General features: G+C 38.3%; 1 protein-coding gene across 1 annotated transcript in view; it reads right to left on the minus strand.

The window, feature by feature from the left end:
• LOC124545496 (methyl farnesoate epoxidase-like) overlaps positions 1-27,679 on the minus strand; it is a 161,808-nt gene that overhangs the window by 29,548 nt on the left and 104,581 nt on the right. Inside the window, exons 5-7 of the mRNA XM_047124442.1 lie at positions 24,748-24,862; positions 19,697-19,877; positions 1,372-1,489 (exon numbers count right to left, since the gene is read on the minus strand). Coding sequence (XP_046980398.1) covers positions 1,372-1,489; positions 19,697-19,877; positions 24,748-24,862 — 414 coding nt within the window. The remainder of the gene's footprint in view (positions 1-1,371; positions 1,490-19,696; positions 19,878-24,747; positions 24,863-27,679) is intronic.

Genomic DNA, 27,679 nt, shown 5'->3' on the forward strand with positions numbered 1-27,679 from the left:
AAGAATGTGAACATAATACAAAAAGTGATGGCAGTCACATCATAATAGTGTAAAGTTAATGTAAATGCTTAAACAACAAAACTGTTACTAACAGGCAAGAGTGGTCAGCATATCATCACTTATATGACACTTGGAATATGTTACATGGAGCAGATAAAACAGTTTTGCTATTTAGCAAGCAATCAGTGTTGGACATAACAAGCACACTATGGAAAACTACAAAGTGAGCAGCGTTTTCTGAATCAGTGTTCCAGGTCAAGATAAGTCTCTCAATGAGCTGATCCATGACTAAGAAAGGTATTTGCAAAATATTTTGTCTGTGGTGTATTACTCTGTGATGGTGAGAACTGAACAGTAAGTAAAAAGGTAATTAGCAATGAAAGTGTGAATATGGATGAGAGTACTTAGAATGCGGTGGACCCATAGAGAAGCAAATCAAGAAGTCCTGACAAAAATAAATGAAGAAGGCTGTAAGGAAAGAGATGAGAGACTGACAAAATTTTCTAGCCATATGCCTGGACGTAACGTGTGTGAAAAGCATTTTTGAAGGCAAATTACTTGGTAAAAGGTGACCAGGTAAACATAGGGAACAAATCTCTCAATCCATGAAGAGGGTAGTGATTTAACAAAATTATGAAGCTGAAGACTGAATAATGGTTTACGCAATGCAGCTTAGCCTTTGCAATAAGAAAAAGCAAAAATATTATTCATATTCACTAATAGATAACACCACTTGGAGAGCTAATTGAAAAATAACTTGTTACTCATTGACATGTCAGTGAAAAGCATTTAAGAGAGAGAGACAGAGAGAGAGAGCGAGAGAGAGAGAGAGAGACAGAGAGAGAGAGAGAGAGAGAGAGAGAGAGAGAGAGAGAGAGAGAGAGAGAGAGAGAGACACAGAAAGAGAGAGAGAGAGAGAGAGAGAGACAGACAGACAGAGAGAGTCAGTCAGTTGGCCACAATCCAATAAATTAAATTATTGAATGGCTTTATTGTCCAAGAGACCATGTCTAGGATTGTTCAACCGCCTTATGCAAGTCTTTCTATTTGACGCAACTTCGGTGACCTGTACATGTTCATGATGATGAGATAAAACTATTATTGCAACACAAACATGCAACCCTCAAGCAAAGAAAATCTCTGAGGCAGCTTGTAATCAAACCTGGGACCCCAAAATCTAGAGACGGTGATGCTAACCACTAGACAGTGAGCTGTAGACCTTAAATTAACTGTTGTGAAATACAAGCGTCATTCAGTCTGGCTGAAACATGAGTGCAAAGGCATCAGTTCATTCAGAAATATTGTGAATGGTATCTAAATGTTAGGTATAAAAGTATTACCAACACCATTCCTTCTATCAGGCTCTGTTACCTTTGGTATTTTGTATCCAAAGAGTTCTGTATCACAAACAGCTCGATGGGCAACAGAGGTAGGAGCAGTGTTTACTCTTCTCTGTATCTCCATTAGAACTGCTTCAGTATATGGCATCCTAAAACACAAGAAAATTAACACATATATACTTTCAGTAAATTGAAACACAAAAAGGAAACAAGAATTTACAAAACTATTTAAAATTTCTAAATATATATACGACGGGGGGATATGTTGGATGGAACACAAACAAAAGAATAAATGAAGACAAGTGTTAATCATATAGTTTTATTTGCTAGACAGTGGATATACACATAAATAAAGAGCTGAACATTGTAATTCAGCTAAAGAGATTTTGTTCTTTATGGTAATTACACCCTTATGCTCACTCAGGTAGATTATCATGGAGCTGCTAACATCACATCTTAAGATTTTGAAGTCAAGTAGTTGGTGGAAGCCTTTTGTCAGGTAGTTACTAAGATTCATCATGATAATGTTGGAGCCTTTGTCTGCAATGATGGTTTATATTTTTAAGAAAGGACCTGGGGAAGCATGGTGAGGCCAAATTTGAGCTAAGGAATTCCTCAAGTTGACCAGGTGGTGGGTAGGTGGGAGGGGAGGGGGACTCACAACTGGGTGGGTGTACGAACTGAGAAAGCCAAGATTTAATGGTGGAACTAGTTCCTTTTTGGTACCAGGGATTGGTAGCAAAGAAGTGTTTCCACTACAGAAATTGGTAGAAGTAGAGCAGTCTTTGACATATACACATATATTAGTGTTCCACATAACTTTAGTGGCTTTTGTGATCTATAGTTAATAGAATATTATTGTTATTGCCTAGATAAATTTTGTAAAAAATACTGTAAACAACCATGAGCAAGAAGTATTCGAGCTGCTGTAGGAAAGTCAGTTCTGGGGTTTTGTGCAGCTGTTGTGACAGATGGTTGCATTGGGGTGAATGTAGTGGCATGGGAATTGGGGAAGTAAATGGGTTTCTTCCATGGTATTGCAGATTATGTTCAAGGGGTAGGAAAATAGTGGAACAGGAAGGGAAGATTAGAGCCCTTCGGGCTGAACTGGATAGTGCTAGGGAGGAACTGATGAGGTTAAGTGGGTAGGAGGGTGAGGACAGGTGGGAAGTTGTAGCAAAGAACAGGGGCCACAGAAAGAGAACAGTATCAGACAGTTTCATCATTGGCACAAACAATAGATTTGCCTTGCTATCTGAATCAGCTAAGGAAGAGGCTCTAGTAGATGTAAGTGTAGTCAGTGCTCAACAGACTTTCACGAGGAAACCAACTATTTGCAAAAAAAGTAGAAAGTAGGAGGAGGAAAGTTCTGTTGTCGGGTAGTAGCCATGGAAGAGGTGTGGGCCAGATTTTGCAGGAAAAATTAGGTGACAGGTCATAAGTATTTTCAAGCCCAGTGCGTGTCTTAGCCAAGTGATAGAGGATGTAGGATCATTGTGCAAAGGTTTTACAAAGCAGGATCATGTTGTGGTAGTGGGTGGAGCGGGAAACAGTATTGACAGGGATCATGGCTACAATATTGAGTGTGACCTGGTAAAAATAGCATCTGCAATGAACCATACAAATGTTGGCTTGGTTCCTGCTTTCATGCAGTATGACTGGCCCAAATTGAACAGCTCTGTCAGGAAGGTCAATATAGAGCTAGATCAGGTGCTTCGGACAGTTACTTTGTCAAGCATAGGTTTGGTTCCTGTTGATGGTATTGGTAGGTGGGACTTCACAAGAAATGGCCTGCATCTCAATAGGAAATGGAAGGGTAAACTGGCTGGGATGATAGCAGAATCTTTAAGGTGTGGGGGGGGGGGGCACTGAAATTCATGGGAGTACTTTTTAGGCTAAGATTAGTATCCAATCATCCTAAATCAATTGAAGTTAAGCTTCATGAAAAGTTCAGGCAGGCAGGTACTAGAGATGTGAAAATATCACAAGATTCTCATAACAGTACAGTGAAAAATAATGTTAGTATGTCACAAGATTCACATAAGAGCATGGTAAAAAATAATGTTAATATGTTGCATCAGAATATCAGGGGATTAAAAAACAAAGGAGATGAACTTCCTGTTCGTATAGAAGATTTAGAAACTGAGGATGGAACAGCTATGCCTGTCTGAACATCATATAGTCACTGGTATGGAAATGGTAAATGAAGGTGGATATAAGCTTTCAGCTCATGTAAGGAGAGACACTATGGAGAGAGGAGGAGTTGCCATATATGTTAAAATCACTGATAGTGTGAAAAATTTGAAAACTAAAATGTTTTGTGTAGAGCAACACATAGAAGCATGTGCATGTGAGCTTAAAGTAAATAAAGCCACTTTTATAATTGTAGCCATGTATATGTCCCCATTGGGAAATTTTCAACTATTCTTGAAAAACTTAAATTCTTTGTTGTGCTACCTGTAAGACAAAGGAAAGCAAATTACTGTTTTTGGAGATTTCAACATAGATTTTCTGAAAGAGTCCGATAGAAAGCTTGACCTTGTAGTATTACTTGGTTCTTTCAATTTGACATCAGTTATTTATTTTTCTACTTGGATGGTACAGTAAAACAGCACCCTGATAGATAATGTTTCCATAGACCAAGATAAATTTAATAAAATAAAAACGTTTCCTATTAAGAATGGTCTGTCTGATTGTGATGCACAGCTAGTTACAGTAAATGATATAGCTCCATACAGTAATGCAAAACAGTCCTCCGGAATAGTGGGTTCCATTAATGATTTAACACAAATTTTAGGGAAAGCTTGCAACACTTAGACTGGGATGAGGTGTACAGAGAACATGATGCTAATTTAGACTGGGATGAGGTGTACAGGGAACATGATGCTAATTTAAATTTTAACCTATTTCATGATACCTTTGCGAATATATTTGAAAACAGTTTCCCTAATAAGCAAACAGTGAAATACAATTGTAAGAAACCACGTAAAAAGCCATGGCTTACTAAAGGGATAAACAGAAAAGGGAAATGTATCTTATAGCTAGGAGGAGTAATGATCCAAAAACAATGAAACATTATAAAAACTACTGCACTGTATTAAGAAAAGTTATTAAAAAGTCCAGAAGTATGTGCATTATGTCTGAGCTTAGCACATCTGATAATAAAATTAAAATGATTTGGAATATTGTGAAAAGGGAAACAGGGCAACCGAGAGCACAGGAAGACTGCATTTCTATCAAACACAATGAAAAGTTTGTTACCAATAAGTCAGAAGTAGAAAAAATTTTTAATAATAATGTTTTAAGTGTTGTAGAGAAAATAGGTTCCGGCTGTCCATTATAAAATGCAAGGCAGTATATGGAAGAGGCAGTACCTACACAATTTGATAAAACTGAAATTCAACCCACCTCTCCTACTGAAATTAGGAAAATAATAAATTCACTCAAATGTGAAAGCTCACATGGAATTGATGGCATTTCCATCAGAGTACTAAAAGCTTATTCCCAACAAATAAGTGGGATTCTCAGCCACATATGTAGTAACTCACTGAAACAGGAAATTTTTCCAGATAAACTGAAATATGCTATTGTTAACCCACTGCATAAAAAATGGGATAGATCTGATGCTAACAACTACCGCCCAATCTCACTTCTTACAGTTTTATCCAAAATTCTGGAAAAAGTAATGTATTCAAGAGTAGCATCACATATTTGTAAAAATGAAGTACTAACAATATGTCAATTGGGTTTTCAGAAAGGGTTTTCAACAGAAAATGCTACATATGCTTTCACTGATCAAATATTAAATGCAATGAATAACTGACCATCACCCATTGGGATATTTTGTGATCTCTCAAAGGCTTTTGATTGTGTGAATCATGAAATTCTTCTAGATAAGCTTAAGTATTGTGGCATGAGTGGGACAGTGCACAAATGGTTTAATTCATACTTAACTGGAAGAATGCAGAAGGTTGAAATTAACAGTACAGATGGTCTACAAAAACCAGCTGAGTCCTCTAACTGGGGAGGTACCAAGAATGGTGTCCCACAGTGTTCAGTCTTGGGTCCCTTATTGTTCTTAATATATATTAATGACTTGCCACTCTGTATTCATGAAGATTCAAAGTTAGTTATTTTTGCTGATGATAATCACACCCAAGAAGCATGAATCATCTGAGGAAATTGCAAATAATGTCTTTCAGAAAATTATTAAGTGGCTCTCTGGAAATGGACTCTCACTAAATTTTGAGAAAACACAGTTTATACAATTCTGTACAGTAAATGGCATAACACCACTGATAAATATAGACTAAGGTAGAATACTCAAAATTTCTGGGTGTGTGCATTGATGAGAAATTGAATTGGAAGAAACACATCGATGATGTGTTGAAACGGTTAGGTTCTGTTACTTATGCTATTAGGGTTATTGCAAATTTTGGTGATAAACATATCAGAAATTAGCCTACTAAGCCTATTTTCATTCATTGCTTTCATATGGCGTCATATTTTGGGGTAATTTGTCATTAAGAGAGAAAGTATTCATGCACAAAAGTGTGTAATCAGAATAATAGCTGGAGCCCACCCAAGATCACCTTGCAGACATTTATTTAAGAAACTCAGGATATTCACAGTACCTTTGCAATACATATATTCACTTATGAAATATGTCATTAATAACTCATCCCAATTCCAAAATAACAGCAAAGTGCATGGCTACAACACTAGAAGAAAGGATGATATTCACTATTCTGGATTAAATCTCACTTTGGCACAGAAAGGGGTGAATTATGCTACCACAAAAATCTTTGGTCATTTGCCAAATAGTATTAAAAGTCTGACAGAGTGACACATTCCACATCATTACAAAATGTCATATTCATGATCTATGGAACAAGGATTAATGTATGTATGTACGAGTCCAGCATGACTGAACTTGAGTTGGGCTGATGGTGAGGCCTGTGGATAGGACTGACAGTTCTGTAGGAATGAGATTTCTGGTGGATATACACTCCTGGAAATGGAAAAAAGAACACATTGACACTGGTGTGTCAGACCCACCATACTTGCTCCGGACACTGCGAGAGGGCTGTACAAGCAATGATCACACGCACGGCACAGCGGACACACCAGGAACCGCGGTGTTGGCCGTTGAATGGCGCTAGCTGCACAGCATTTGTGCACTGCCGCCATCAGTGTCAGCCAGTTTGCCGTGGCATACGGAGCTCCATCGCAGTCTTTAACACTGGTAGCATGCCGCGACAGCGTGGACGTGAACCGTATGTGCAGTTGATGGACTTTGAGCGAGGGCGTATAGTGGGCATGCGGGAGGCCGGGTGGACGTACCGCCGAATTGCTCAACACATGGGGCGTGAGGTCTCCACAGTACATCGATGTTGTCGCCAGTGGTCGGCGGAAGGTGCACGTGCCCGTCGACCTGGGACCGGACCGCAGCGACGCACGGATGCACGCCAAGACCGTAGGATCCTACGCAGTGCCGTAGGGGACCGCACCGCCACTTCCCAGCAAATTAGGGACACTGTTGCTCCTGGGGTATCGGCAAGGACCATTCGCAACCGTCTCCATGAAGCTGGGCTACGGTCCCGCACACCGTTAGGCCATCTTCCGCTCACGCCCCAACATCGTGCAGCCCGCCTCCAGTGGTGTCGCGACAGGCGTGAATGGAGGGACGAATGGAGACGTGTCGTCTTCAGCGATGAGAGTCGCTTCTGCCTTGGTGCCAATGATGGTCGTATGCGTGTTTGGCGCCGTGCAGGTGAGCGCCACAATCAGGACTGCATACGACCGAGGCACACAGGGCCAACACCCGGCATCATGGTGTGGGGAGCGATCTCCTACACTGGCCGTACACCACTGGTGATCGTCGAGGGGACACTGAATAGTGCACGGTACATCCAAACCGTCATTGAACCCATCATTCTACCATTCCTAGACCGGCAAGGGAACTTGCTGTTCCAACAGGACAATGCACGTCCGCATGTATCCCGTGCCACCCAACGTGCTCTAGAAGGTGTAAGTCAACTACCCTGGCCAGCAAGATCTCCGGATCTGTCCCCCATTGAGCATGTTTGGGACTGGATGAAGCGTCGTCTCACACGGTCTGCACGTCCAGCACGAACGCTGGTCCAACTGAGGCGCCAGGTGGAAATGGCATGGCAAGCCGTTCCACAGGACTACATCCAGCATCTCTACGATCGTCTCCATGGGAGAATAGCAGCCTGCATTGCTGCGAAAGGTGGATATATACTGTACTAGTGCCGACATTGTGCATGCTCTGTTGCCTGTGTCTATGTGCCTGTGGTTCTGTCAGTGTGATCATGTGATGTATCTAACCCCAGGAATGTGTCAATAAAGTTTCGCCTTCCTGGGACAATGAATTCACGGTGTTCTTATTTCAATTTCCAGGAGTGTATATTGACAACAGTGTTCTGGGTTTATTTAGCTCCTAGTGGATTTTACAAAATGTTGGGACAGAGTTCTGGAGAATGTAGTAAATGGAAAAAGTTAACAAGGCTTGGTGTGGGTCCTAAGTGGTGCTGACAAGGGGGTTCACTGAAGTATCAGATATATGTTGACAGGCAGTGGTACTCCAGTGTGGGAGAAGAAAGTCAATAAGTTTGATAAATTATGGAGGTGATGTCTGGAGTGCTCTTGCAAGTGTTGGAGGGCAAGAGTTTCAATTTGGAAGATCAAGCTCTTGCTCATAAGCAGAGCAGTTATGGCATGGAGGAGAGTGAAGAAAATGAGCATGCATAATGTGGTCATGACAACATGGGAAGAGTGCCAACTGTGAAATGGAGGAGGGTAAGTTTTGACAGTGGCGCCATCCAGAAGAAGAAATGATGAATCGGCATTGTGTAACAGTAGCAGTCCACAGTGTGAGGAATCTTATCACTGTACACAAAAATACAGGTTCACAAAATGTTTGTCGTATCACAAGATGCTACAAACTCTCAGGACATTCAATTTACAAAGGCACTACATGCCTTGTAACATCAAAAAATATGGAAACAGAAATTTGGAGGACCTGAGCATGTGCAAGGGTTTTTAAAACTTAGAGGAAGCTCTCTGCAGAAGAACAAGAATAAGAAGAATCAAGTGGTTGTGCCTTTTAGATGAGCTACAATATTGCACTACTTTTAGCAATTTCATGGGGCCCTTTCACAGATGGTACTTTAATAAAAGAATACTGTCTTTTTGCATTGAACATTTATGTGCATTCAGCTAGAAAAATTTCATGTGGTTCTGTTATCAAACATGACAATCATACTTCTTGTACAAGTTATGGCCAAAGTTTTTCAGAACCAGCTGGCAAAAGCTTTGTAAAGACATTGTTTCCCATTCTTTATCACTCTATGAAAGTGTAGATATTGCAGGCACACAGTGGATGTGTCTCTCTTAGTGTAGAAAATGTAGGTTTATTGTGGAATTTTTGAGTCTGTGTCTACAGAGAGAGCACCTGTTGTGACAGAGAAAAAATCAGGACCCATAGTGTAATGTAATGGGAAAATGAAAAACCTTCCTGTACCCAATTCATGCGGATTTCCAGCTTGGCAAATCTGATCTGTAATAGGACATACGTTTCTTGTATGCAGCTTGGGAAGAATGACTGTTTGAATATCTCTTGTCCTTATGATCCCTACAGGAGTGATAAGTAAGGGCTTGTAGTATATTCCTAGAGTCTCCAATTAAAGCTGCTTCTCGAAATTTTGTAAGTAGGCTTTCTTGGGATATTTTATCTCTGTCTTAAAGAGCCTGCCAGTTCAGTTCTTTGAGCACCTCTGTGCTACTCCCCCATGTGTCAAATAAATCTTTGAGCATATAATGCTGCCTTTCTGTGTTCACATTCAATATCCCCAGAGAGTCCTATCTGGTACAGGTCTCACACACTTGAGCAATATTCTAGGATGGGCCACATGAATGATTTGTGTGTAGACTCCTTTGTACACTGATTGCATTTCACTAGTATTCTACCAATAAGCGGAAGACTGCCACTTACTTTACCCATGACTGAGCCTATGTGATTGTTCCATTTCATATTCCGACAAAGTGTTACACCAAAGTAATTTTATCCTTGATAACTTCAGAATTTTGAAGTGTATTTTAGTCAACATTGTCAAAAGCTTTCTGTAAATTCACAAATGCTATAAACTTAAATTTACCTTTCTTTACTCTATCTTCTCAGTTAAGCTGTAGCATCAGTATTGCCTCATATGTTCCCAAACTTCTCTGAAAAGGATATTGAAGTCAGATTCTACAAGTCTTTCCATTCTTTGGTGAATAGTTAATGATAGGATTTTGCAACGATAGCTTATTAAACAGATGATTTGATAATATTCACATCTGTCTGCACCTGCTTTAATTGGTATTGAGGTTATTACATATCTCTTTGAAGTCTGATGTATTTTGCCTGTGACATATTTGTTGTGTACCTGGTGGAATAATTTTGTTATGATAGGTTCTCCAAAGGATCTCAAAAATTGTGAGGAAATGACCTCTATCTCAGGGACTTTGTTTCAATTTAAGTCTTTTAGTGCTGTCAAATTCTGCATGAAGTGTTGTATCTCCTTTCTCATCTTCATTTACTTCCTTTCCTTTTTCATAATATAATTTTCAAGTTTCTTTCTTTGTGTAATATTATTTCAACCTTTCAGACTCCCCTTCTCTACTTAGCAGTGGATTGCCATCAGAGCTCTTGATATTCTGTCACCTGTTCTTCTTTTCTCCAAAACTTGCTTTACTTTTCATATACACAACATCTGTCTGTTCCATAGTTATGCATCATTTAGTTTTGCATGTCTTCTCAAGCCATTCATGCTTTGCCATTTTGCACTCCGTCAATCTCATTTTTAGATATTTCTATTCGCTTTTGCCTTCTCCATAGGCTACATTTTTATATTTTCTCCTTTCATCAGTCATATTCAGTATCTATGTCTTATCAAAATTATCTATTAGGCCTTGTCTTTTTGTCCGTTTGAGCTTTGGTTGTCTTCAGTATAATATTATCTCTCAAAGTTATCCATCATCTTCTGTTTTATTCTTTTCCCTTGTTTGTGTTGATGGTTGTCTAATGAACCCTTTCAAACTCAAAAACTTCTGATTATTTTATTTATTCAACTTACAACTCCTTAATCAGTTTTAATCTGCAGTTCTTAGCCAATAAATTATGTCCAGTTCCACGTCTGCCACGGGAAATGCTTGTTGTCATTGTTGTGGTCTTCAGTCCTGAGAGGGAAATGCTTTGCAGTTTAAAAACTGGTTTTAATCTCTGTCTTACCATTATACTATCACTCTGAAATTTTATGGTCTCTTCTATGTCTACATCCTTCTTTGATGACTTAAATATGCAATAATTAAATTGTGATCTGTACAATGTTATGTTCAATCATGAAGTATTCATAAATTTCCTTGGTATTGGTTAAAATTTATACATGAGAGCAAATGAAACAAAATATGTGAATATCAAAAAATATTATAAATATTATTCAGGATGTGATAAGATGAACAACTACCTATGTACTATGTGTTGTATGTTTTTATCACAATGGAAATTTTCTATTCGCTGCTTCTTTGAGTAATCAAAACACCGACAAATCATTCGGGTTTACATCTAGTGACTTTTGTGAATGTTAAAGACATTTGGACTTCAGTTCTATAAATGTTGTGACTCTTGTACAAAGTGTACGGATTATGCTTGATAAATTACAACAGGACATTTACAAACACCACTATAAGTCATCATGATTTGAGTGATGTAGAAGGCGGTTTTTAGAAGATCTGAAAATACTGCAGCAATGGCAGTCATCTCTAATGGCATGTAGTGATCCAAGATTGTTGTTGTTGTGGTTAGAAGAGCACAACATTAGGGTCATTAATGCTCAAGTTTTATTAATGGATTGTTAAAGTGAATTCAAATTCATCAAAAAGATGAATAAATAAAAAACTCAGAAACTTCTGAGAAATAAGAAGTGCACTAAGGTAGTTGGCCTCACCAGCTATAGCATAGTGTCCTATATTTCTAGCCATAATTGTTTCCTGTGCCTTGACTGGGAAACCTTTAAGGGAATGTTATAATGTGCTGAAGTAAGTGCTGTTTAGGACTTTCTCGCTAATACATCAACCACTTTATTAGCTAGAATTCCTCTAACCTAGTTCCAAGCAGAAAATCACATCCTTTGCTAGCAGTTGTAAGCAAACAGTTGGACTAACCTAGTTTCTGTGTTGGATACATACAATGTATGGCTTAAAGTTCACTCATGGAGATGGAGCAAATGAGCAGTTGTGTAGCTTGAATACATCACATACATTTTAGAGCATCAAAACTCCATGTCATAAACACTGAAAGTGTTCAGTAAGTTGATATTGGCAATATGATTATGGAAAAACCATGGAACAACAAAGGCTATCCCCAACGTAAAATTTGTTGATCAGTGGTGCTGGTGTTACTGTAAAAGAAGTTAACTTAAAAATATGAACTGGTGTACTTTCACTATGTGGTTCCACAATATCAAAAATAACTATGAATCTCTTAACACTCCTGGGTGGCAGTGCACGTCATTTTAGAACTGAAAGTTTTTCTTACAGGCCCTCAGTTGTTTTGTAGTATGTGTGTCATTTACAAAAGCCATATATCTGGTTTTGGGGAGAATCAGATGGAATGCCTTAGAGTTCAGATCAAGCAAGAACCAGTAAATTTTTTGTCATTTTGTTTTGCTTTGTTATCAGGTGGCTTGTGGGAACTAGGTATAGAACTAGTCATATAAGCTGCTGTACTAGGTCTAATCTAGTAAAATGTAAACTCTATCCACAGGCGCTGGCAGACCCTTTAGTACTGCAACCACTGCATAATTCTCTGCCAATTGCATCCCTGGATGTGGTATGGATGAATGTGGTGTCAGTACACCACTAACCCAGCTGTTGTCAGGTTTTGTGAGCTTGGTGTAATCTAGTGCATAGTATTAAAATTTACAGATCTTTAGGTCTTGGTGATTTGTATACCTGGCACCCATAACAGAGTTGAGGTCTCATGAATACAACATAATGCTGTAGAAAATATTCTCTGTTTGTTCACCAACACTTGGCGACCAAGGCGCTTACAAAATTAAGCGCCTTGCAGAATTGTGCCTTCAGAAACTCCAGCTGTCATAACCACAGAGCTTATTGTCAAAAATGAAGTCCTGGTAGCTCAGTCACCCATTCAAATTCAGAGCAGTGACTGTCATAAATAGTTCATATGGACTAAATATGCACCTTCAGTCGTGCCGTTGAATGGATAGGTATTTCTTATTGGAAAACTAGGAACTAATGTACACTATCCATTCCTCCAGCATCCTAATGACCAACTGATTATATGAAAGTAAGAAGGCTGAAACTAAGAAATACAGATTGTAGATAACGGAGTTTAAAAAAATTAATGCCTTTAAAAGTGATTATGGAATAACAGTTCTCTTTTATGTTATGCTATATGATAAATAAGTTAACTTCAGGAAACTACCATAATTGACTATTTTTTTTTGTTATTGAGCTATGCGTTATTTATTCTTTTATTCAAATACTGATTTCATTGTCATATTTTTAAAAATGTTCATGATAATATTACAAAGGTAAATCTATGTGCAAGAGTTCCTGTTTATAGTTGATCAGTTCTGCAGATTGAGCTTCCTGAAAAATATTGAATCAGATTGTTCTCTTGTAGTATATTCTTTGATTCTTCACTTAATGTTGGTTCCTGAAACTTTGTAAGTAGGCTTTTGCAGGACAATTTGCTTCTTTCTTCAAGAGTCTGCCAATTTGGGTTCTTCAACATTTCTTTGGCACTTTACCTTGAGTCGAACAAACCTGTGACTATTTACAATGCCCTTCTTTTTATATGTACATCCAGTATCCTGTGTTGGTCATATTCAGTTGGGTCCCATACACTTGAGTAATATTCTAAGATGGGGTGTGCAGGAAATTTATGAGCAGTCTCCTTTGCAGACTGACTGCATTCTCCCAGTATCTTGCCAATGAATCTAAGTCTGTCACTGGCCTTTAAACCTATGACTGAGCATATGTGATCATTGCATTTCATATCCCTACAAACCATTATATCCAGATATTTGTCTGATTTGACCAATTCTGATTGTGAATCATTGATATTTCAGTCACAATAACAGGCTTATGTAACAGGCTTATGTTGGTCAGGCAGTTTTAGCTTAAGATATCCATCCATGTACATCAATCATAAAATCATTGTCATGGCTGTGGAAGTGTGTGAGTGTGCATGTACTTGCAAAATTAGAAGAGTGGAAGATCAGAAATTTGTGTGTTTCTACAATTTTTGAATGTGTCTATGAGATATCCACCATTAACTAGCAGGTGATCATTTACAAACCTTCATTATCACTTATTTATTTCCACCTCGGGATTATTATTGTAAGGTATGGTTAAAAAGCCCAGAAATATGTATTATTGCTTACTTGTCAGCTTGTTAGGAGAAAATTGTCGTAAAATTTCTTGGAGTCCAAATGGATAATAACTTAAAATGTAATTGACATGCAGATAAGCTGATTGAAGTCAGGAAATGTGTTGGACCAAATGATATCTTCAATTGTGGGTAAAGTAGATGGTTGACTTTGGTTTATTGGTAGAATACTGGGGAAGTTCAATCAGTCTACAAAAGAGACTGTTCACAAATCTCTCATGTGATCAGTTCTTGAATACTGCTCAAGTGTGTGGGCCCCATACCAGATAGTACTAACAGGAGATATTGATTATATACAGAGAAGGGCAGCACAAATGGTCACACATTTGTTTAATCCATGGGAGAGTGTCACAGAGATACAAAAGGAACTGAAATGTAAGACTCTTGAAGATAGATGTAAGCTATCCTGAGAAAGTCTATCAACAAAGTTTCAAGAACCAGTTTTAAATGATCACTCTAGGAATATACTACAATCCCCTATGTATTACTCCCATAGAGATTGTGACTATAGGATTAGAATAATTACTGCACACACAGAAGTGTTCAAACAACCATTCTGCCCATGCTCTATGTGAGAATGGGGCAGAAAGAAACCCTAATAACTGGAACATGGGATGTACCCTCTGCCATGCACCTCATGGTGGTTTGCAAAGTATAGATGTAGATGTAGATATTTGCTGCTTCTTGTCCTAAAATTACCTCTACTCTATTCTCATGACATTTCCTGTTCCCAACACCCAACTTACTTCTTACTTCACTCTACCTCCCACGTTTAGCTTGGCTTCTGAGTCTGTAGACTCTCATGCACACTATTTTTACTGTTATCTCAACCACACATCCCTATATTCTTCTCTGCTCCTACGAGCTATTCTCAAGACTACCACATGTCCATCTTGGCCACAACACAATGAGACTGTAGTTATGTGTTTGTGTATTTGATTGCAAGTGTCTGTTCTTCTGTGGAACCTAATACCGTCATTGAACTTTGGCTTTTTCAGTTCATACATCCATCCACCTGTGACCCTCTACCTACCTGCCACCTGGTCACCATCGAAGAATTCCTTACCTCAAACTTAACCTCACCATCCTAGCCCAGATCCCTTCTCAAGAACACAAACCATCATTGCAAACAAAGGTTCCAACACCGTCATCGTGAATCTCAGTAACTATCTGACAAAAGGCTTCCACCAATTGTCTTGACTCTTCCACCTACAATCTCTGCTATAGTGATCCTATCTTACAATGGGGAAGGCCTCAGACATGGCCTCAGACATGGTCAAATTTGGCAGGTCACTTGTGTACAACCTAAAACGAAGGAATCTAAGATATTTTGGGTCAATATCCCCATGTTTTTGAGAAACTCACCCCTAAAGGTTATGACAAGCACTTGACTTAAAATTGGCAGGATCAATAGATAATTGTAAATAGAGCATTTTTCATCATCAGGTATGGGGTACGAAAATGCCTACTTTACCAGAAATCGAGGTAAGAAACTTTTACAACTTCCACTTCTGTATCCACATGGTAAACACTTTTTGCCAACAGCACTGATAGCGCAACAGCCAAGGTAACTGGCTGGGAATTGGAGAACCCTAGTGGATGTTCTTCTTTTTGTTTGTATTTTTCCATATCTCAATTAGTAGGGATAGAAGGATTAATAAGGTAAGTAAATCAATAACAAATGATAAAAATAAGGTAGGCAAACAAATTTCTCAAACCTCTTGGGATAGTAAACAACTAAAATGTTACTCCAGGTCACTTTACAATGGCTCTTTCAGTCACTGTTACGTGTCCTCACTTTTCTTCGAACAACTAGATGAATGTTACCTGTCATATAAACATTTGAAACAAATATACTCACAGAACCAAGAACATCTAATGAGTGCAATTCCCACTGGGTTTCCAGAAGCACACTGCAATTCTGAAGCCTGGAAATAAAGTTTTTAACCTGGCAATAGAAATAAACATCACATGGCTGGCACACAGGTGTACAGTTTGGTGGTATTACTTTCACTGTGCATGTCGGCTGACCCTCGCCATCTATAAACATTGTGTCATATATTGTAGTATTAATTCATCTACTCCAAGAATCCAATATTAGACAAAACTTTTTATCAGAAACGTATGGTTTTAAAGCATTCTCAAGAAATGTTCTGTAAATAGCATTCGTCAGTTTCCCGGATTTGGAGCATGAAATGCAAACATTTTTCAATCAGTCAGTTAAACGATTGACCTCTTCTATAACCCGAGGACCAAATGTAACATTTGTTTCTTGTAAACACAGGAAAACCTTAGGCAACACTTTTCCAGAGGCTGTGATGGCATGTTGCACCATGTACAAATGTGTTAGTTTGTTTTTACTACCAACTGCAACAAGGGTTCGTTTTTCTCTCTTATGCAATAATGTACATCGAATGTTCACCCAATACTCACATCCTGTTTGATCAGTGTTGATCACGTAATCACAATTAAAACTGGTCATAAGTGACGCCATTTGCATGCTGAAAAGAGCTGCCACTTTCTGTATATCTTCTATATTTTGTACCTCCTTATGAGAGATGTATTTAGTGACGTGCCATTGACAAATTTTATACTCTGATTTGAAATTTCTTGCCCAAGATAATGATCCAGCAAACATAAAATCTTTGTTGGCCATATATTGAAATGCTGTACCTGCAGCCCACTCCTGAAGTATTCTCGTTGTTACATTCTCATTACAACAATGTGATTCGACAAATCAGTCCTATGCCCACTTATTTATCACCTGGTATTTGTCATATCTTGTCCCTCCTTCAGTGATATCACTTTCACACAATTTCAAGTCCTTTCTTTTCAGGGCTGTTCTTGCTCCATTCTTTTGCAGTGTTTGTAAGTTCCAAATTGGGTGATTCCCGGCTAGCACTACTGCCTTTACTTTTACTTCAAGGTGTATAGCACCGTAGTTCAATCGCTTAGTAACCGTTTCATAATTCTAATTGGGAACAGATGAAGCACATATTCCCAGTGATGTGGAGATTTCCAAAGTGTTATGACCATTTTTAGATTCACTAGTTGGGATATCTTCCACTGAATCACTTTCTGCTTCGTCTTCATGGCAGAGTACTTCAGTATCAACAAAAGTTATTTTGTTTATCAGCTCCAAAAATTGATCGATGATAGCCACTCCTATCAATCTGGAACACCAAGAAACAGAACTGCCTGCTTCTGGTAGTGCATTGATAATGCATCTGTCTTGCAGCACTTCTACAAACCAAAACACAGCGTTGGTAACTTCCCGCTTGCCATCGTCTGTGACGGGCTCCCAACTATATATTACAGCACTAGTCGAAGGTTGTACATCCTCCATTATTCAGATTATGCACCTGAAAGCTATGACACAACAAACAATAACTAGTTATTATGGCATAAACAGAGGAGTTAATTACTACAAACTACATACGTTACTTGTCATATGTTACTCGTGGAAGACCACTGTATTCATTCACAAAAGTCTTTCATTGGGCGCATTAATGATGGAAAAATCACTACATGTATCTGTGAGGTTCACGAAAGCCTAATGATGGAAAACAACTCTTTCTGATTGACTTCTGTAAGGCTCATGCTGGACACATTTCTCTTCCAGGTTCACAACTATGATATGACGAAGAGGCAACTGGGACAACATAACTCTCCCCACGTGGATTCTGTCCCATGCCTCACTGTAAACAAGTGTCGCACAGTTGGCTATCTGTGATCCCTCATGAGGAATTCGCAGCACTCTAACGCAGAGTTGTTATAATGTGACAAGGCTTAAAAGTTTAATACTTCACTAACTCACAGCGTTTGAATAATTATTTTGCCTATCTTATTATTATCATCCCTTATTGATTTACTTACCTTATTAAACCTCCCATCCCTATCAACTGAGATATGGAAAAATACAAATGAAAAGAATAACATCTGCTAGGTTTCTTTGAGATTCGAACCTGGATTTTCCAATTCCCAGCCAGTTACCTTGGCCATTGCACTATCAGCGCTGTTGGTGTTGTCGGTGAAAAGCGTTTATCATGTGGGTACAAAGCAGCAGTTGTAAAAGTTTCTTTCCTCAATTTCTGGAAAAGTTTGCATTTGTGGACCCCATACCTGATGACGAAAAATGCTCTGTGTACAATTATCTATCGATCACTCCAGTTTTGAGTCGATTGCTCATTATAATCTTTAGGGGTGATTTTCTCAAAATTGTGGGAGTGTTGACCCAAAATATCTTAGAGTCCCTAGTTTTTGATTGTACACAAGTGGCCAGCCAAATTTGAGCTGAATCGGTTGGCCGTGTCCGAGGTCTTCCCCTTGTTAGAAGCCCAACGCAACCTCCAGCCTTTACTCAAATCCTTAGCCCATCTCAGAATTTCTCTCAAATTCACCTCCCTCCTCACCTGAATGACCCCTATCACACTCATCTTCTACATGCTTTCCAAATTCTATAAACCCAACAATCCTGGAAGCCCCATTGTTGCTGTTTATGTGCTCTCATATCAGAGACACATAACACTTCCTTCACCAATTCTTGATCATCTACGTGTCATTGCTGCCTAGATCCCTACTTGTCACTGTTGACAGCTCTTCCCTACACGCTGACATCCCTCATGCCCATGACCTTGCTGCTACCAAACACTGCCTCTCCCAACATCCTTCTGATTCCTAACCCACTACTTCGTTTCTTATGCAGATTACCAATTATATCCCCACATAAAACTGCTTCTCATTTGACAGAAAGAAATATAAAGAAATCTGTGACAAGGCCATAGGCACCTGAATGACACCCTCCTACGCCAATCTGTTTATGGGCCATCTAGAGGAAACATTCCCAGCCTCCCAAAACAGCACCCTTTTGTGTGGTTCAGTTTCATTGATGATATTGTCATGATCAGAACTCAGGGTCAAGATGTACTACCCCATTCCTCCATAACTTTACACCCACTCTCCCATCCACTTCAACTAGTCCTCCTCAGTGCAAAAAGCCGCTTTCCAATGGCACCAGTCATACCTCCATTTGTATCAAGCCTGCCAACCACCTGCATGTCAATAACTGTCATCCTTTACATACCAAAGAATTGAACTGGTTTAGCCTGCCCACCCACAGGTGGCATATCTGCAGTAACAAGAATTCCCTCGTCCAGTATGCTGAAGGTTTCACAGAGGCAATCACAGACAGGTACTACCTCACATACCTTGTCTGCAAACAGATTTTCCAAGCCTTATCCGCACACATCCATAATTCTCCCATCATACTCGTGAACCAGTTACAGATGACCACACCACTCATCACTTAGTATCACCCCAGATTAAAGCAGCATTTTGTGGACCTGTCAATGACTCAGTACTTCTACTGTCTAGAGAGTGATCTCTTTTGATTTTAAATTATTTACATTATGCCAGAACTTTTCTTACTATATTAGTTTTGATCTTCATTGTTTTCAAGCATGTGCATCAGTGGTTCACGCAAAATCAAATTAATTGAAATATAATTTTATCCTTCTGTTTTATTAATTTTGTATAACAGCGTGAATGTGTATAACATACATACATGTATTTTTTATCATGCTATTACTATTTTCATATACTGACAAAATACTGTACCTCCACTCAGCCTCCTACACACCAAGTTCTATAGAACTTTGTGTGAGACATGTAGCTATTCGATTAAGCAATTTTACCACTTTGGATAAATATTTCATCTTAACTGTCTGACAAAGGATGTTGCAACCATAGCTTTGTAGTATGTTTTATGAAATAAAACTACTAATATTGAACAGTAACGTAGTTCTGTTAGTCCTTTCTAGATGCTTGACTGTGTTTTGTTTATGCTTGCAACAGGTGTGTAATTTTTCCAACTTACATTGAGCGATCAGCAAGAGATGGCAGTCTGGTCCTTCCAACAACGGAGTCAAGTTCTGCTTGCACTTTTTGTTGTATTTCTGGATATCTCATCATGTATAAAATAGCAAAACTGAGAGTGTTGCTTGTTGTTTCAGAGCCAGCCATGAACAAATCAAGACATACAGATAGTAACTGTTCATCTGTAATTGAAAAAGAAAATTCATTCTTAAATTGTATATTTAAAATTGTCTTTATGGTTGCAGTACTAACTTTATAAACTGGGAAATAATCTCAGCCACTGTGCACCTCCATATGATGTCAGTGCACAGGGACTGGGGCAATTGTATTGAATCATAATATTTCTCTTTCTTTCCTTTTCTTATGCATAAGCTATATGTAAACAGAATGAGCTTAAACCAAAGGCACTGCCAAAGCAAAATTAACGAGTTCTTTTGTGGCAAGGATAGTGTTTTGATACATTGTTGAATATCTGTATGAAACAAAGTAAGAAATATGCTCATCAGTTTATTAATTCATGTGTCTTCACCCTTTTGTTTTGCAAAGTGGTAACATATGGAAATATGCTTGGATCCATCATACCAGCAATTTTGAAAATGTGTATTTTAACTGTTCATTAAAAGTATTATAAAAAGTTATTAGAAAAGGAATATTTATTTGCACTGTTATGAGTATCTGTTCATCATTTCACTTGCCGCTGAGACCCTGCATCAAGAGGTTTGGTGCAGGCAAGAATAATTCACACCATATATATCATACCTGTGTTGACATTGTCACACTCAAGACTAAACATGATGGAATTAATGTGAAGGTAATGACTTAGACTTGATAGGCACCTATTGAATTTCATGTACTTATACTAAAAATATTGTGTTTTGTGTGACAGATTGATAGTTTCAAAGGTTGCGGCGATTATTTGGTACCGCATACTACTGGAAGCAGTAGTGCATAATGTAAATTATGTTTATTGACCTTGAATGTAATGATATTAAAGGATTGTTGATATTTTTATCAGTCAAAGTTCACCCAAGATTGTGCACAGATTCATAAATTACCTTCAAAATTTTCACTCAACTATTCTTTCAAATCAATTTTTCCAATTATTCAAGCAACTATTAATCCATTTCCACATCTCTATTCATAACAATGTACTTTACTAAAGTAATGTTGTTGTTGTGGTCTTCAGTCCTGAGACTGGTTTGATGCAGCTCTCCATGCTACTCTATCCTGTGCAAGCTTCTTCATCTCACAGTACCTACTGCAACCTACATCCTTCTGAATCTGCTTAGTGTATTCATCTCTTGGTCTACCTCTACGATTTTTACCCTCCACGCTGCCCTCCAATGCTAAATTTGTGATCCCTTGATGCCTCAAAACATGTCCTACCAACCGATCCCTTCTTCTAGTTAAGTTGTGCCACAAACTTCTCTTCTCCCCAATCCTATTCAATACCTCCTCATTAGTTACGTGACCTACCCACCTTATCTTCAGCATTCTTCTGTAGCACCACATTTTGAAAGCTTCTATTCTCTTCTTGTCCACACTGGTTATCATCCATGTTTCACTTCCATACATGGCTACACTCCATACAAATACTTTCAGAAACGACTTCCTGACACTTAAATCTATACTCGATGCTAACAAATTTCTCTTCTTCAGAAACGATTTCCTTGCCATTGCCAGTCCACATTTTATATCCTCTCTACTTCGACCATCATCAGTTATTTTATTCCCTAAATAGCAAAACTCCTTTACTACTTTAAGTGTCTCATTTCCTAATCTAATACCCTCAGCATCACCCGATTTAATTTGACTACATTCCATTATCCTCGTTTTGCTTTTGTTGATGTTCATCTTATATCCTCCTTTCAAGACACTGTCCACTCCGTTCAACTGCTCTTCCAAGTCCTTTGCTGTCTCTGAAAGAATTACAATGTCATCGGCGAACCTCAAAGTTTTTACTTCTTCTCCATGAAGTTTAATACCTACTCCAAATTTTTCTTTTGTTTCCTTTACTGCTTGCTCAATATACAGATTGAATAACATCGGGGAGAGGCTACAATCCTGTCTCACTCCTTTCCCAACCACTGCTTCCCTTTCATGCCCCTCGACTCTTATAACTGCCATCTGGTTTCTGTACAAATTGTAAATAGCCTTTCGCTCCCTGTATTTTACCCCTGCCACCTTCAGAATTTGAAAGAGAGTATTCCAGTTAATGTTGTCAAAAGCTTTCTCTAAGTCTACAAATGCTAGAAACATAGGTTTGCCTTTTCTTAATCTTTCTTCTAAGATAAGTCGTAAGGTTAGTATTGCCTCACGTGTTCCAACATTTCTACGGAATCCAAACTGATCTTCCCCGAGGTCCGCTTCTACCAGTTTTTCCATTCGTCTGTAAAGAATTCGCGTTAGTATTTTGCAGCTGTGACTTATTAAACTGATAGTTTGGTAATTTTCACATCTGTCAACACCTGCTTTCTTTGGGATTGGAATTATTATATTCTTCGTGAAGTCTGTGGGTATTTCGCCTGTCTCATACATCTTGCTCACCAGATGGTAGAGTTTTGTCATGACTGGCTCTCCCAAGTCCATCAGTAGTTCTAATGGAATGTTGTCTACTCCCAGGGCCTTGTTTTGACTCAGGTCTTTCAGTGCTCTGTCAAACTCTTCACGCAGTATCTTATCTCCCATTTCATCTTCATCTACATCCTCTTCCATTTCCATAATATTGTTCTCAAGTACATCGCCCTTGTATAAACCCTGTATATACTCCTTCCACCTTTCTGCGTTCCCTTCTTTGCTTAGAACTGGGTTGCCATCTGAACTCTTGATATTCATACAATTGGTTCTCTTCTCTCCAAAGGTCTCTTTAATTTTCCTGTAGGCAGTATCTATCTTACCCCTAGTGAGACAAGCCTCTACATCCTTACATTTGTCCTCTAGCCATCCCTGCTTAGCCATTTTGTACTTCCTGTTGATCTCATTTTTGAGACGTTTGTATTCCTTTTTGCCTGCTTCATTTACTGCATTTTTATATTTTCTCCTTTCATCAATTAAATTCAATATTTCTTCTGTTACCCAAGGATTTCTATTAGCCCTCGTCTATTTACCTACTTGATCCTCTGCTGCCTTCACTACTTCATCCCTCAGAGCTACCCATTCTTCTTCTACTGTATTTCTTTCCCCCATTCCTGTCAATTGTTCCCTTATGCTCTCCCTGAAACTCTGTACAACCTCTGGTTCTTTCAGTTTATCCAGGTCCCATCTCCTTAAATTCCTGCCTTTTTGCAGTTTCTTCAGTTTCAATCTGCAGTTCATAACCAATAGATTGTGGTCAGAATCCACATCTGCCCCTGGAAATGTCTTACAATTTAAAACCGGGTTCCTAAATCTCTGTCTTACCATTATGTAATCTATCTGATACCTTTTAGTATCTCCAGGATTCTTCCAGGTATACAACCTTCTTTCATGATTCTTGAATCAAGTGTTAGCTATCATTAAGTTATGCTCTGTGCAAAATTCTACAAGGCGGCTTCCTCTTTCATTTCTTCCCCCCAATCCATATTCACCTACTATGTTTCCTTCTCTCCCTTTTCCTACTGACGAATTCCAGTCACCCATGACTATTAAATTTTCGTCTCCCTTCACTACCTGAATAATTTCTTTTATCTCGTCATACATTTCATCAATTTCTTCATCATCTGCAGAGCTAGTTGGCATATAAACTTGTACTACTGTAGTAGGCGTGGTCTTTGTGTCTATCTTGGCCACAATAATGCGTTCACTATGCTGTTTGTAGTAGCTAACCCACACTCCTATTTTTTTATTCATTATTAAACCTACTCCTGCATTACGCCTATTTGATTTTGTATTTATAACCCTGTAATCACCTGACCAAAAGTCTTGTTCCTCCTGCCACCGAACTTCACTAATTCCCACTATATCTAACTTTAACCTATCCATTTCCCTTTTTAAATTTTCTAACCTACCTGCCCGATTAAGGGATCTGACATTCCATGCTCCGATCCGTAGAACACCAGTTTTCTTTCTCCTGATAATGACATCCTCTTGATTAGTCCCAGCCCGGAGATCCGAATGGGGGACTATTTTACCTCCGGAATTTTACCCAAGAGGACGCCATCATCATTTAATCATACAATATTACTAATGTAATAACTTACATAAAAGCCAAAACATAATAAGGCAAGGATCCATGTAAGAATACCTTAATGTAGTAACTATATATTTGTATAAATTTTTTATCGCAACTGCGATTGTATGTAATTGTGTTTAAGGGGGAGTAAATATTCTATTCTAATTGAAATTGGTTATTCATAAGTGAGTTATAGCATGTGAGTCTGTGTTCTTTCTAAAATGAGAACCTTTATTATTGATTATTGGTCATCTCAGTTTTGAGAAGTTATATATAAAAGTTAAATTAAAAAAATATATTCTGTAAGTGGTTTTATACATTGTATCTTGTCAAGCTGAAAATTTTAATTCAGAAAATCTTTGTATTGTTTTGATGAATTCTGTAAGAACAAGTAGTTTGAAAATGAACTACTTCATAATTTTTTTTTAATTTCACTGGATAGATAAAAAGTCTACTCATCAAACTGAGGCAGCAGATCACACTCATAAAAGTATTTTAATTTGCAAGCTTTTGAAGCCCGTTGCTCCTTCTGGCAGAGGGGCTGAAGGGGAAGGGGGAGGTGTGGAGGAGGAAGACTCATGAGATCTAGGAGATGGGGAGGGTTTGTAAAAGCTGCCCAGAGTCCCAGGTCATGGGAGACTTACTGGATGGGATGAGTTGAAAAGACTGGTTGTTGGGGACTACACCTGACAAGATTACTATTTTGGCATGTTATTTTTTCACTTTTGTTTTCTTACTAACCCTTAAATATTCTGCATTGCTATTATTTTTACCACATGAATACAGATGCTGGAAATGGCCTTGTGCTACGTGATAAGAATGAAATTGAACTGAGCTCTAGAGATAGCTATACTTAAAGTGTTGAAGTGGTTTTTTTAACATAGAATGCCATATGTTGTAACCTGTGAATGATGAAGTTGCTTTGTTTCTATCTTCTTCTTTTTCCAGAAGAAAAGAATCAATTAAGTCCCTTGGGCATCCTGGAGTTAATGTTGTCTCATGTTCATGTATAGTTTCCTGCAAATAAGAGACCAATTTTAGATCCTGCATTGCTAATAGTTAATATTGCTTTGTGTACTCTGATATAGGAAGACTCAAAACATATTGAAGGAATTACATTAATATCTGTTAGTGGGTATAGCATTCAAAGCCTTATACATACAGAAGGAGATATTCTGACAGAGCCATATCAGATATTACTCAGATATTATGAAAATGACATGAATGCATTCAAAATAAATTAACATTGATGAAAATAAACTAGTACTATCAGTTCATCCATTGGTCAATGCCATTAAACATAAGGGACACCATTTGTCAATCTTATGAGAGTCAGGATAATTAATTCAAATGTTGTCCTACTCCTACACTTCAAGTGTGCATTGGTTGAATGTTCCCATTCTTCAAACAAGTTGTGTAGTTTTATGAAAATTATCTTTCTATTGCACTGTAAGAAAAAATGATGCATCCTGAAGGAATTTTCTAAAAGCGATGGAAAGTGAGAGATGTACAGACAAACAACTGATTACAGTTTCAGAAAAACTGGATGATTTATTAAGGAGAAAGAGCTTCACAAACTGAGCAAGTCAATAACCCATTGGTCCATATGTGGCCCTTATACAAGCAGTTACTCAGCTTGATATTGATTGACAGAGTTGTTAGATGTCCTCCTGAGAGGGGTACCATAACAAATTCTTTCCAATTGGTGTGTTAGAACATCAAAATCTCAGGATGATTGTAGGGCCCTACTCATAATGTTCCAAATGTTCTCATGTGGGGAGACCTTGGCCTAGGTGGCCAAGGTAGAGTTTGGCAAGCATGAAGACAAGCAGCAGAAACTGTCCCTGTGTATGGGTGGGCATTATATTGCTGAAATGTAATCCCAGGATGCCTTGCAATGAAGGCCAACAAAATGGAGCATAGAATCTTGTCAATGTACCTCTGTGCTTAAGGGCACGATAGGTGACAACAGAAGGGGTCTTGCTATGAAAAGAAATGGCACCTCAAACCATCATTCCTGGTTATTGAGCCGTATGGCAGACGACAGTCAGGTTGGTATTCCACTGCTGTCTGGGGTATCTTCAGATATGTCTTCACTGGTCATCGGGGCTCAATTGAAAGCAGTGCTAATCACTGCAGATAATTCTACTCCAATCAATGAGGTTCCTGGCTGAAGACAAGTCTGGAGGTGCAGCAGACATTGGTGGGATACCAACTTGACTGTCACCTACTACAAGGCCCAAAACCAGGAGTGATGGTCTGGGGTGCCATTTCTTTTCATACCAGGACTCCTTTACTATTGTCTGTGGCACCCTTACAGCACAGCAGTACATCAAAGATTTTCTAAGCTGTGTTTTGTTGCTATTCATGGCAATCCATCCTAGTCTTTCATTCCAGCAAGATAATGTCCACGTGCACATGGGAAGAGTTTCTACTGCTTGTCTTCCTGCTCATCAAACCCCGACTTTACCAGCGAGGTCACTGGATCTCTTCCAGGCTGAGAAAATTTGGAGCATTAGTAGCAGGGCCCTCCAATCAGGTCAGCAGTTTGCTGATCTAACATACCAAATGGACAAAATTTGGCATGATATCCCTCAGGAGGACCATTCTGTCAATCAATGCCAAGATGAATAACAACTTGTAAAAGAACAAGTGGTAGACCAATGTATTACTGGCTTGCTCAGTTTGTGAACCTCTTTCTCTTGAATAACTCATCTAATTTTTCTGAAATTATGATCATTTGTTTGTCTATACATGTACATCACATCTACTGATTTCCATCCCAGTTAGATAATTCCTTCATGGTGTGCAACATTATTCTTTTTTTTAAAATTAAAGTGTCTATACATAACTAATAATCACTGGATCTAACTCCCTACCAAATACATGCTGATACATAATGCAAAATAAATTAGTAAAAAAATCATAGCACTGCATGGACTGTCACCAGTATATATCTTGCAGAAGCACATGAAGACAAAATAAGAGGAATCAGAGCTTATACAACAGTACATAGACAGTCGTTTTTTCCTTGGTCCATTTGCAAGTGGAACAGGAAAGGGAATGACTAACAGTGACACAACGTACACCCACCATGTATTATGTGATGGCTTGCAGAGTATGTAAACAGATATAGATGTATTCGGTAATAAGCAGAAAAACTCCCTATATGTCATAAAAATGTTAAACCAACCACTAACAAACTTTCAATTATTGTAACTTAGTTTGACACTGACCTAGGCTACATGACGTCCTATGTATTATTGAACATTGTCGGAAAGCAGACCAAATTTATTTCGTTAGGCCACCTGGCTACACAAACTCATGTGGGAATAGCTGCCACACTCTACAGAAATCTTATATAATAGTGCCCTATGCCACTTAGATCAAAAAATTAGGCTAGCGACTGTTGAAACTGTAAATATCAATAAAATACTGGTTATCTTTATTATTTCTAAAACAGAATTGTTAAATATGATAATCATTAAATAGTTACAAATAAAACTGGTGGATTTAATGGTGACCTACATAGATCAGGAAAGATGAAGAAATCGCTATGTAACTGTCTGAAAAAATTGGTAACATTCTTCACAAGATCCAAAAGCATTCTAAAGTAAAGGAAATATTCTAGTCTGGTGACGCCAAAAAGTTGTAATATTTTTCTTAAATACATTTCTTTGCTACTGTAATACTATGATACTACATATCCTATTATGTTAAAGTATTTGAGCAATAATGCATAACAAAACCATTTATGTAAAATGTTCCTGTGAAAGTAAGGTAATTTCTACTCAGTCACATAAAAATAATTGTTCTCCTCCTCAAGAAAGCATG

The sequence above is a fragment of the Schistocerca americana genome, chromosome 1 (genome assembly GCF_021461395.2).
Source record: "Schistocerca americana isolate TAMUIC-IGC-003095 chromosome 1, iqSchAmer2.1, whole genome shotgun sequence".
Taxonomy (NCBI): Eukaryota; Metazoa; Arthropoda; class Insecta; order Orthoptera; family Acrididae; genus Schistocerca; species Schistocerca americana.